The 12613-nt window shown below is 41.0% G+C and overlaps 2 protein-coding genes across 2 annotated transcripts; one reads left to right on the forward strand and one right to left on the reverse strand.

Moving 5' to 3' along the window:
- Positions 1–7569: 7569 nt before the first annotated feature.
- LOC122320125 lies at positions 7570–9564 on the reverse strand. Its single transcript, XM_043208326.1, has 4 exons — positions 9243–9564; positions 8186–8804; positions 7812–8005; positions 7570–7743 (listed from the first exon to the last, which is right to left on the reverse strand). Exons 1-4 carry the CDS (start codon positions 9493–9495, stop codon positions 7637–7639), a joined length of 1173 nt encoding a protein of 390 aa, XP_043064261.1. The 5' UTR covers positions 9496–9564; the 3' UTR covers positions 7570–7636.
- Positions 9565–10821: 1257 nt separating this feature from the next.
- LOC108087873 lies at positions 10822–12303 on the forward strand. The gene is made up of 3 exons (XM_017185458.2): positions 10822–11545; positions 11609–11805; positions 12140–12303. Exons 1-3 carry the CDS (start codon positions 10842–10844, stop codon positions 12232–12234), a joined length of 996 nt encoding a protein of 331 aa, XP_017040947.1. The 5' UTR covers positions 10822–10841; the 3' UTR covers positions 12235–12303.
- Positions 12304–12613: the final 310 nt, after the last annotated feature.

The following is a 12613-nucleotide window of genomic DNA, read 5'->3' on the forward strand; positions in this document are numbered from 1 at the left end:
TCTTCCAATTGGAGCTGATTTAGTGTGACCAAAGGAGCCCATTCTTGGAAATGGATTAGTGCGACCGTAGATCAAGGCTGTTATTTTTTACTAGCGCGCGAATGTTTTGAATTTTAAATTTCTTCCATGGCGTTGCCCGCAATGGAATTTTTCCCGATTTACTTTTTTTTTATTTAATGGTTTAATAAATTAAAAAAATTAAGTTTTCCGATTGAACAATTCCCCATTTTTAAAAAAGTAAAAGTTCTGAAACTTTTAATATAACATACAGGAGTTTGATGTGCACTTATTAATTGGCCTACAACTACTTTGATGCACATCAATTATTTGGCGAAATATTTGATATCCTATAATTTACCTAATAATTACCAAAAACCCAAGTCAGCATCACTGACTAAGTGGCCCAGTTAGCGGGAAGAGAAACCATGGTTGAAAACTATGCTTAAACTAAAGCAAGAATGAGCCTCTGTTAATAACAGTTCTCCACTTCAGGTCCATGGGCGTAGAGAAAAAGGAAATTTTCGACTTTTTTTAGATCCCTTTTTAAGCGGTGGTTATTTTATAAGTTTTTATGTAGTTTAAGCCCGTCAATGCTAGCAGAAAAGATTTCCGAAATTCAAAACACTTACTATGAAATTTTTACTTTATTTGTTATTGGTTTTCTTCATTTTTGTTTTGCCCTTTATGTGCTTTACATGTTTGTGATTTGATTCGTATTTAATTCTTTTAGGTTTCCTTATATGCGTTTATAAATCGAATACTCAATTTCCTCTAATGATATGCGCACCAAACAAATTTTCAACTGAGCGCAATTAACAGGGAACCAAAAATGCTCTCGAAATCAAAATTTTCACTAAACGATTTTTATTTAAGTAAATTATAAAGAAGAAGGCAATTCATGTGTATACCACGGAGTTCTATACGTTAATCAGCATCAATGCCCGTTTAAACATAATTTATTAAGATGTATTCGCTCTCCTCTCTCTCTCATCGTTTTTGCTTAATATAACGCTAATATAAGATTTATATTTTATATAATGCATCTTTTACTTTGTATGGAATAACACTTAATTATACATTCATTTCATATAGTTTGATTTCAGTTGTAATCATCATAACAAACAGAAAAATGTCTGTGCAGGCTGATTCAAAAAAATTGTAAATAGAAATAATGGAAAAATTATAGGTAAATGCAATTTGAAATTGTCTGAAGGGGATCTCTAAATAGTAGTTCTTGTCTGGTTTTAATTGTGTGTGGTTCGTTTCTTTCCTTTCTCTGCCGTTTAGTATCAAACCACTAAATACTTGTCCATATAAATGTTTTCGTTTAAATATTTATTTATATATAGAATTATATATATTTTATGCTATATAATAACTATGCAATGTATGCATATATGCTGTTGCGCTTCATTTCCCTTTTATCGTTTACTTGGATATTTTCCTTTTTGTATTGTTAACACTCATATTTTGTTTGGGAATGGGACGAGAGAGTTTAGGAAAAGTACAAAAGTATACATGGCTCGTCGAAAGCTTTTCAATTTTAGTTTACTTTTTACTACACAATGTGTATATGTATAATCCAAACGATAAAGAACAGAACTTAAAAACAAAGGCTTCGTCGCACGCGTTGAAATAATAATTTTTTTTTTTTTTTTTTTTTTTTCTTTATTTATTTATTTAGTGCAGAATCTGTACAGCAAATTAAAGTACTTAACAACACAGGTGTCACCAATGAGAAAAGTAAACCAACCCTCAGCATTAAGAAGAGGATTATATATAGTATTTTCTTATTGATTCCTTATCGTCTTGGCAAAGCCTTGCCTTTTGAGACGCCTCAAAGGTCTCGCTGGGAGTAGATTCCTAGCCAGTAAGCTGCGGTGTCTTTCTAATCTATCTCGGTATCGGCTTGTGTGTCTCCCAATCTGTTCTTCCACAGTGTGTAGATTTAGGTCTCTGTGAAGTGTCGTGCCACGCACATACCAGGGACAGTCAGTAATGGTACGTAGAAACCGATTCTGCAACACTTGTAACCTTTTGTAGTTCGATTTGGCTGCGATCCCCCAAATTTGAATACCATAAAGCCAGATTGGCAGGATACAGAATGCATATACTGCCCTCTTGCATCTCAGCGGCAAAGTGCTCCTTCTGTGTGTAAGCCAACGCAGTTGCTGAATCCTTTGGTTACATTTTTTGACTGTTGCTTTCAGATGTGGTCCGAACGTAAGGCGCTTATCCAGTGTGATACCAAGATATTTTGCTTGCGACGGCTGTTCCAAACTGACTCCCTCTAGCTGGATTTCAGGGGTGTTAGATACAAGTCTCTTCAGTGTAAAGCAGGGGTTCGTAGTTTTTTGCGGATTGATTCTCATATTCCAACGTTTACACCAAGCAGAAAGATCCTTAAGGTATTCTTGTATTCCATTTGCTGCTTCCCTCCGACATCTGGAATTGTAGATGACTGCAATGTCATCTGCATATGTAGCAATCAAAGCTTTGGAAGGATCTATCATGTGATGTCTGTTTGGGCTTGGTATATCCACTGTATATAAAGAGTAAAGCAGCGGCCCAAGCACACTGCCCTGAGGTACTCCTGCTCTCATTCTATAGTTATCAGAGTATCTGTCCCTAACTCTGACCTTGAACTCCCGTTCTTCTAGGTAGGATCTCAGAAGACCATAGTAGGGGGCAGGTAGGAGGTTTTTGATTTTAAGCAAAAGTCCAACATGCCACACCTTATCGAAGGCTTGCTGCATATCAATGAAAACTGCGTTGGAATACTCTTTGTCATCAAAGGCCTGCAAAATATGTTTCACCAATCTATGCACTTGTTCCACAGTGCCGTGTCCTCTTCGAAAACCAAATTGGTGGTCTGGCAAGATATTGTCTCGATTCATGATAACTGCTATTCGATTGGCAATGAGTCTCTCCCACAACTTGGACAGGGACGATAAGAGGCTTATCGGACGGTAAGACTCAGGATCAGCCTCTGGCTTACCTGGCTTGTGGATCATCTGAATTGCTGCTAATTTCCATTGCTTTGGGAACACTTGAGTCCTAATAATAGCATTAAATATTAAAGCTATAAATAGAATCGCTTTTATGGGCAAGGCCTTCAACGTTACGTTGCAAATTCTATCAATTCCTGGAGCCTTATTTTTCGGTAAGGACTGGATAACTTCAGATATTTCTTCAATCCTTATAGGCTTTATTGGCAACGACATCTGCAGAGGCGTCTCCAGAGTTTGATGGGTCTCGCTAACCTGAACTGTCGATGCAAAGCTATACGGAGTGAAGCGTTCTTCTAGATGTAGACCGAAAGCATTGGCCTGCTCCACTTCATTTTTTGCGAGCTCACCACTGGGACACCGAACAGGAACCTGTCTAAGGGGCTGGCGCTTAAGCGATTTTGTACATTTCCACAGTGAATAATTTGCATCCACCGTGTAGTCCATGGAAGACAATTTATGCTCAAAAAAATCGCTTCGAAGTCTCCTTAAAAGGGTTCGAAGTTGCATTGCAGCTCTGTACCACAAAATACGGTCTTCAGGATCTTGAGAACGAATTGCTCTTCTTCGAAGGCGCCTTTTTGTTACAATTAGCGCCTTGGCTTCCCTTGTGAGAACAACACCATAATTGATAGGACGATAATCCGGTTCCAAAGGCGTCGAAGCAGAAGCAGCCATATAAATATTATTAGTTAGAGTGTCAACTGCATTCTCAATGTCTTGTCGTGAGTCCAGAGCAGAATTTAGTTGAAAGGAGTTATCAAGAATTTGTTTGAAAGAAGTGAGATCAGTCCGACTTGTTATTAACCGAGGGCTTCGGGTGATATTGGAACCATTTGTTAGTAGATTAACAATAAGGGCAATGTGATCAGACTCCAAGTCCCAGTTTTGGCAGATATTGATTTGAGAATCCATAATTCCGTGGTATAAAGCAAAATCGATGCAAGTAGCAGTGTGGCTAGGAACATATGGGTATCTCGTTGGTGAACCAGTGGCAAGTATTTTGGACCCTCTGGCTGAAATCGATTCAACCAGCTCACGGCCTCTGGGTGAATTGTAGGTGTCACCCCACATCCAATGTCTAGCATTCCAGTCACCACCAACTATGTACCTCTGACCACAAGAAGAGAGTATATCAGTGAAATGTCTTTCTACAATTCTTTGGCCTGGAGGACAGTATATTGCGCTTACATCCACGAGTCCTAAGCCGGTCGCAACTTTAATGGAAGACAATTGAATGCTTTTCGTTTCTATAATACGTTGTGGGAAATGACTGAGAGAGCTTCTTACCAATACCGCCGCCCCACCCATTCCTTGATTATGTCGTGAAGGTTTATATGCTGGATAGAAGGAATATCCGAAAATTTTGACAACTTCACCTCGATTGAGCCTAATTTCACTTAAAAGTATAATATCAATGTTGTTGTTGTGCGCAAAGAATTCCACTTCTCTGGCTTTACCTGAAATGCCATTGACATTCCAGATAAGGATTTTGAGTGTATTCATTTTGAGGCTGAAACGTTGTTGTGAAGCACTGATTTGCCCCCAGTCCACTGCTTAATAGAATTGGCCATTTCGAAAACCATATTTTCAAGTCTTTCAAGTCGAAGGCTGTTCTGTTTGTTTTGCTTTTGTTGTTCCTGCTGCTGTTGTTGTAACCACAAAAAGAATTGCTGCTGCTGCTGTTGCTGAAGTTGTTGTTGCCATTTCATAAATTGCTGTTGCTGTTGCTCCAATATAGACTGAACGTCAAGCACATATTGTTGTTGTTGAGTATTCTTCGAATTTTGTACTTGCGGCTGCGCTTGGAGATCATGTAGACGGCGCTGGGCATGACCAATTCCATTTCTTACAATAGAGGCATAAGATAAGCCTATATTATTGCTGGCAGAAGAGTTAGGCATTTGCTGAGATTGCTGCTCTCGGATTGGCTGTTGTTGCTGACGTTTTTGTTGTGGATGTTGTCGCGTTGATTGTTTTTTTGAACTCATCGATCGCCTAAGGTATTCTTGATAAGATTGGCAACCCTTGTAGCTTGCTGTATGATTCCCTCTACAGTGCATACATGTAGGCGGTTGATCTTGGGGACGAACACATTGCTTTGTATGGTGATCTTCTCCACAGCGAGCACAATTAGGATGCCGGCGGCAGTACTTCGCTGTATGTCCAAATTCTTGGCAACGAATACATTGAGCTATTTCAGATCTTTTACGCATCCTTTCTATTCGCACTCGTTGGCGGCAAAGAGTTACTATATCATATATGGCATTAATTTTAGCACATGGCTTAATATTGATAAAAAATATGTTGAGTTTCTCATCTGGGTCAGACCTAGATCTTGGGTTATGCACCTGAAGAGCTTCAAAACCTAAGGTTTTAAAATTGGCAACAATTTCGCTAGTTAATGTGCTATGATGAAGCCCTTTAACTACTATTCTGTGTGGTTTATCTTCCTTCATTTGGTACGTATGGAATTCAATTTCCATTTCATCAAAATGATCAACAATGTCTCTATAAGTTTTAGAGTCCTTGGAAAATATTCTTGCTGTAGATCCCTGATTTACTTTAACGATAACGTTATCTAGACTAGTGATCCCCGAAATAACATCAAATAGATCGTTAAGGTTGACAAAACTTAGAACAATTTGTGGTGGTTTTAAATTATTGTTGGGATTATTCTTGCCATTAGAATTATTTTGTTCAAATTCATTATCTGAGACAATTGTTTCCATATCATCATTTAAATCTGTTTGGGCATCTGCCAAGGAAAGATTACTTCTTTCCTCAACAGGTCTGTCACTGTCTAGGTCCACCTCCATGTCTAGTAAGGCAAACCTATTACTAGAGCTTGCCTTGCTGGTTGATGCTGAGGGTGATCCAGATAACTTTTCTTTGTGCACCTTCTTAGGGTAAGGAGTATATGAAAGTTGCTTCTTCCTCTTGTACGACAGATGGCTTTGGCTTAGCTTCAACTTGGTAGCAGCATCAGAAAACGGAGTTGAAGAAATTTTTGAATTATCACCAAGAGTTGGAGAGACAATTGCAGCCCCACCTCTGGGTAATGGGGATGAATTACCAGATGAGCGTTGGGAGTAATAAACATTAGTTTTATCCATACTCGCGGAAGAGCAAACACTGCTGATTTCCGCATCTGATGCTGTAGCCAGCATTGAGGTTATAGTACTAGTGCTCGCAGATTTTGAGCACAGTGGGCGTTGTAAACTGATGATCTCTTCCCTTATCTCCGAAGGTGTTTTACCAGCTATTTGGAACATTTTTTTATAATCAAACTGCTTACCGCTAGGTTGAGAGTTAGAATGAAGATTTCCATCCATTACCCCTCTTGCGCGGCAGCGCGCGGAGTGAATGGTGACCGTCTACAGATGAGTATTTGTAGTTGTACGTCTGCACTAGACAAAGTCCAATTAGCACACGAAGAGTGCGCAAAAGAAAAATTTGAGATCCTCTTGCTTTGCTTTTGGTTTTTCTGTCCACGGCACCACCGAATCTCATCAAGAGCCTTCTTGCAGTTTTGTAAAATAAAATATTTTTAAATTCCAGTTAAGTAGCTATTTTGACGTGTGTCGGCAGCGCTGCTTGATTCGGAATCTCTCTAAAATTCACTACATCAAATTCCATAATTTTTTTAATTCTAATCAGATTTTGAAGTGGCATATCTCTTAAAGTTTGTATTTTAATTCTCTAGCAACTGATTTGAAATCAAACCCCATAAACCTGTTAAGTTTTGGCAACCATTTTACAAGTGGCTTACTCACCAGCACACATATCATTAGATTCACGGTATTTACTTACTCGCTTCTTCCGGCCATTTAAGACGGGGCATTCTGGGCCCGTTGGGGAGCCGCTCATCCGGAGCCCGGCTAATAGGGCTGCCCACAGCAGGTGCGAAGACGCTAATCCAGGCATAAAGCGACTCCCCCGACCAATCAACAATATTGACCACTGGGATTGGGATTGGGCATGTGCCTGCCTGATTGGCTTATTTTACAATTTACACCGCTTCTGGCGAGTGGAGTGGGTAGAGTGGCTGTGGGCGAGAGTGATTCCCGGAGCCGGCGCTGCTAAATGAGCCATGATCGCTGGAAGAATGTGCTGGCCGTCAATTAGCAGCCCTCCAAATCTAGCACCTTGTCGAAGTGAAAGGCCAAAGGGGGCGAAATGGGGAAAGGGGTATTCGGTAGTTTGTAGGTTTTCGCCACGGTTCGATTCCCAGCGCTCAAAGCTGCCAATGGCGCATTTTATACATTTCTATTTGCTTGCCACTGTTCTCTTGGTGGGGCATTAGTTGGCCATTGAGGTGGTATTGGCATTCCCCCCTCCACCCACTCGTAGTTCTTGACTTTAATCACACTAATTACGCAACTAAAAGGATAATCGTGTCGCTGACCGCACAAGCTCCTTAATGCGCTTGTCCAACTTTTTGCGAGTGCGTTTGATTTTGTGTTACTCGCCTTCCCCCAACTCCCAAATTGTCATAATCCCCTCGATTTGACAAGCTCATTAACTGAATTCCAAACACACACTGGCTTAAAGCCAACAATGCTCTTAAACACATTCGAGTTTATTAAATTCTAGGCAAGAAACTATGCAAACTTAATTAGGAAGAATTAGAGGAGCGAGTTCCTCAGGCGGTAAGTCATGCTGAAACCCGTCTCCACATCGCGATTTAGGGTCAGCTCATCGCTGGAAAAGTGCATCATATAGGGAGGTGAAGCTGCAATGGAAAATCCATGTGTTAAACGGTTCTCATTGGAAAATCCTCATCAGTTAGTAGATACTCACCGTAAACCAGCAGGTTGTCGTTGGTGCCGCAGTAGTAGGTGGGCTGGTAGGCCATGTTCTTGGCCAGAATGCCCTGCGGTATCATCAGGTAGTCCTCTTGCCTCCCAGCCGTGTGCACTGTGGCATGGCAGAACTCGTCGTAACCTTCGCCCGTTTCAGCCTGCACCGACATCGAGAACTTGCTGAAGGAGTACCTATTAGGGGGCAAGAATAACCATTATTAAAATATAAATATATGTGAAAAATATAGAGGATGGTACTGCTTTAATACTTCAAATCACAAACCCAATAAATCAGGTTTTAATTTCAATTCCTTGAAGTTATTTAAAATGCTGTTAGTTATTATTTATTTATTTGATGTTTACTTTACTCACTCAATCATGCTGGCGCTAGTTGCAGACTTAATGCAGATATTGTAGCTCAAATCGGGCATATAGTTGCTGACCACTGAAGACTGGTAGTTGAAGCTGGTAATGGTGCCCGTTAATTCCGTGAAGTATTGCTGGCAACCTGGTGGAGCCAACAGCTCATAATCTGCATGATGAGTGGCAAAGATGTCGCGAAGATCCTGCAGGGAATTGGTGGAGGTTCCCAAACCAGCGGAGGTGCTGGATCGCCGCTTGCTGTTCGGAGGTGGACCCTCCAATTGGGTGACCACCAGCCTCCAAGTGGGAGCAGTTCCCCTGGAGGTCACCAGAAATGTCAGGGTCACCTGATCCACACCCGCAGCCGCATTGAAGGGCAAATACAGGTGTTGGCCATCATTTACGCCACACAACTTGAAGCCTCCTGCCTCGAAGTAATCCTGACATTCGAGGACTCCATCGGTGTCCGTGGGCTGTGTCATCACGAACTGCTCGAAATCGATTCGCAACTGCTGCACATTGCTGCTAAAAGCCTCGATGGTGTAGGTGTTCAAATCACTGGAAATCACGCCGGGATTTTTGATAATAGTCCTCTTCTGACGCGTCGATGCTCCCACTTGAAGGTTAGCTAAGGAAACACATTTTTTGGTTTTAATAAAAAATAAAAGCTATGTTTAAGATGCAAAAAAAAATAATTTCATTAAAAAACCATTGGATACAAAAATATCCTAAAGAGTTAATTTTTACTTTTAAATGTTTTAATATTTGAATTTAAAATTTATGAATTTAAGGTATTATTTTAGGTTATAGTTTCTATACCATATTTCATTAATAAAGATCTTAAATATTCTGTATCACTTTCATTTAATCACTTTCACAACATAAACAGCGTAAGCTTAAGTTGTTTGTCAAAAGAAAACAGTTTACTAATCTTGTTAACGTCTTTTAAAGCAGAGTCATCCCATTTGATTTAAAGGATTTTCGTATTCTTTGAATGAAGCAAAAATAGTTTATTTATCCACCCAGATTTTCCATGACGTTCCATTTATCACTTTCTTTGACTCACTTTCACAGCAGACGCCGTAGGTGCCGCAATATCCGTTGACGGTGCCCGACTGCCGCATGCACTTGAAGCGCGTGAGGCAGGTGCCGGTGGTGCCACTGTTGGTCATACAACTGTCCGCCAGGACACTCCTCCGCCTGCCCTGGCGCCACAGTCCTGGCTCCTGCAGGACAACACCACCAGCACTTGTTTCGTTCAGCTTTTGCGCCTGCGCAAAGGCCAGAAATCCCAGAAGCAGCAGCGTATATCCAATCATAATCCTCGGTTTGGTTTTCTTCGGGTTCTATTCACCCACGCACTTTCACATCGACTGTGTGAAGATCTTGGGGGTAGCACCGCTTTTATAGCACTTCTTGGGCCGAAGAATCCAAAAGATACAGCGGCGCTGCCGGCGATGCGGTGATGAGATTTTCGTGTTAGAAGCAACGGCGTGTCAATATTTGGTAAGAAGCTCGGTTCGTCACTTACCGCCATGAATATTCAAACCGAACTAGTTGCGCCTATTAACTGTGTGTGCCCATCACCGATCAATCAAGTCATTGAACCTCGACGAAGTGTCCATTACTCTGATCTTAGATCCATCGAAACTGGGTTATGTTTGTTCGCTTTTTGGGTGTCGCGAAGAATGGCTGGCTGGCTATCTCATTATCATCGCCGCAAACGAAGATGACGATCGATGGTGATGATGATGTCAAAAAGTGAAAAGAGGAAACAAATATGGGTGGGTGTGTGAAAATGACAAGACCCCAATTATAGGAGGATTGCACAACCCAAGTGGGGAAACAACTTCGATAAATGCAGCGGCAGCGAAGAGTTCTATTTTTGGGGGAAATATTTCACTGATTTGTGAGTCACTATCTTGCAAATTTAACTGACAAAAAGGGTTCTATTTATGAGAGTTTCTATAAGATAATGCTTATCTCTCGGCTTTGCTGGGATTGGGATTATTTTGTTTGTATTTGATAGGGATAAGAAATTAATAAATGCCAATTATTTAAAAAAGTCAATGCGCAATATTGGATTGGAATTCCTAACACTTACTATATAATATGTAGGTTAATTATAAACTTAGATAAAAACTGAATAACTGTTTTAAGTACTTATCCGAGATAACAAATATAACTTAGAAATAGAGTAGAAAAATGTTTGTAAGCTTACTAAACTTATTACCAAGCACTGATAAAATTTGATAAGGATGTGCTTACAAATATAATAATTTTAATTTTTATATAAAGTCAGAGCTCGGAAGAATTTAATTTTCTCTATATAATTTCTCTTTATATAAATGCCAGCATAATTTATGACTCTCAAATAATCCCCGAATTTTTGGTATTAAAGTACAGCGACCCCAGCAAACCTATTTCCCCATTGATAAAGCAATTGGATTAGTCCCCCATTGATTAACTAATTATAGAGCGCTCCAAACGTTTGCTATTCTGTCGTCGGACTGCAGGTGCCCCCTTGGAACGGCGTAGCGATAAAGCCAATCGATCACTATTGTTGACACTGAAACCTGGACAATTGGAAGCGATACGGTTGACAGTCGAGATTGCCGGCTGGCCATAAAAAGCCGCTGGCTGACCACTTTACCGATTCATAACGATGAAGAACTGCATAGCAAGCACCCTGCTCCTCCTGGTGGCGATTTCGGCCATCGAAGCCGCCTCGGTGGCGAAGCCAACTTGTGGAGGAAGCACCTCCTCGAAGAACATCAACCTGGTTAATCCCGCAAATCCACCAAGGGTGTGCGAATACCACTTGAAGGCGTACAGCAAGTACGTTTGCCAATTGCGAATTGATTGGGCCATGACTTTGGCCCAACCAACTTTGGAAAGCGCAGATTCCGGTTTGACCTACGCCGAGTGCACTAAGGATTACTTCGAGGTCGATGGACTGAGGCTGTGCGGCACTGAGGTTTGGCAGCACATCTATGTGCCCTTCAATGCCACCGATGGCGAAAGTGTGGTGGATCTGGTTATTGGATTGGCCGATCGTGCTGGAGCCACTGGATTGCCAACTCCCTCTTGGGACATCACCGTCACCCAGTTGGAGTGCCCTGCAGGTGCCTCCGTTCGCTCGTTGGATCTCCAGGAGGAGGAGGAACTGGAGAACTTGCCCACCATCGAGGGTCGTGCCAGCACCATCAAGGATGGCTTCTTTGTGGCGCCTCCTGGCTGCCTTCAGTACTTCCCCCAATCCAAGGGAGCAGTCAAGTCCTTCAACTACAACGATGGAAATGGTATTTACCCATCCCGCATGAACTACGCCATCTGCTTCCGTCGTGAAACAGGAACTAAGGAACTAACGTGAGTAATTCTATAAATTCAAAACCATTTCTTATAATAACTATATATTTAATATCCATACAGCATTCGCGCCTATGACTTCAACGTGGGAGACGTGGTTTCCTCCTCCACCTTGACGACCGATGAGAACTGCTATAGCAGCGATAGCACTAATGATCTGGATGCCGATTTCCTGATGGTGCCACAGGCCACCTTCGAAGATAGCCACAAGCACGCCACCTACTTCTGTGGCTCCATCAAGAAGGATGTGGTCATTTCGAGTAAGTTTCACAGAGCTTTTCCGGGCGGGAAAGCTCGGTTAACACTAGCAAACAAATTTTCTTTTTCCTCTGGGAAAATCAGTTGGTAGATTTTGAGTCTTAACAATTTGATGTAATTTATTTATTTAACAATTATTTACTAATATTTATTTATGAGCACTTAAAAGGCCATTATTTGTTTCATTCGTTCACTTGCTAATATTTTAGGTCATTGCAGAAGCAATAATTTTAATCATTTTTGTTTTAAACAATCTAAAAATAATTTTATTATAATAACCTATTATTTAAATTATGCAAATACGGAAAATTACTTAAATATTTAAATACTTTTCAGGCAACAATCCCGGCCCGTTGATGGTTCTGTTCAACAGCGATGACATCTACAGGCAGAATGAAGCCGGCTTTGCTTTCACCTACGTGGTGTCCTAAGCGGTTAAAAATTCTTTGATATTGCAAACTAAACAAAGAATTTGGCATTAAAAAGAGCTTTAAAAGAAAGACTTGCGATTTGTTTGCTTTGGCATTAGCGTTGAGCAATCAAAGAGATCCGACCGGGAAACTTATTTGGCACCTACGATTCGCTTGGGTCTTTTGGGGCTTTCGTTTTCTATTCCCACCGCAGGCACTATCAATTACAGATAATTGCAGACTTATCAGAACAGCCGTGGTGTCAACATTTGTCTGTGACAATTACCAGACAAGCAATATATTATCTCAAGAAGCCGGGCTATCTGGGTGTTCAAACAGCGTGTGAGACAATCTATCAAGTGGTTCGCATATTTATCGGATTCCAATCTTGGCTAAACTA

The sequence above is a fragment of the Drosophila ficusphila genome, unplaced genomic scaffold, assembly GCF_018152265.1.
Source record: "Drosophila ficusphila isolate 14025-0441.05 unplaced genomic scaffold, ASM1815226v1 contig_414, whole genome shotgun sequence".
NCBI classification, from domain to species: Eukaryota; Metazoa; Arthropoda; class Insecta; order Diptera; family Drosophilidae; genus Drosophila; species Drosophila ficusphila.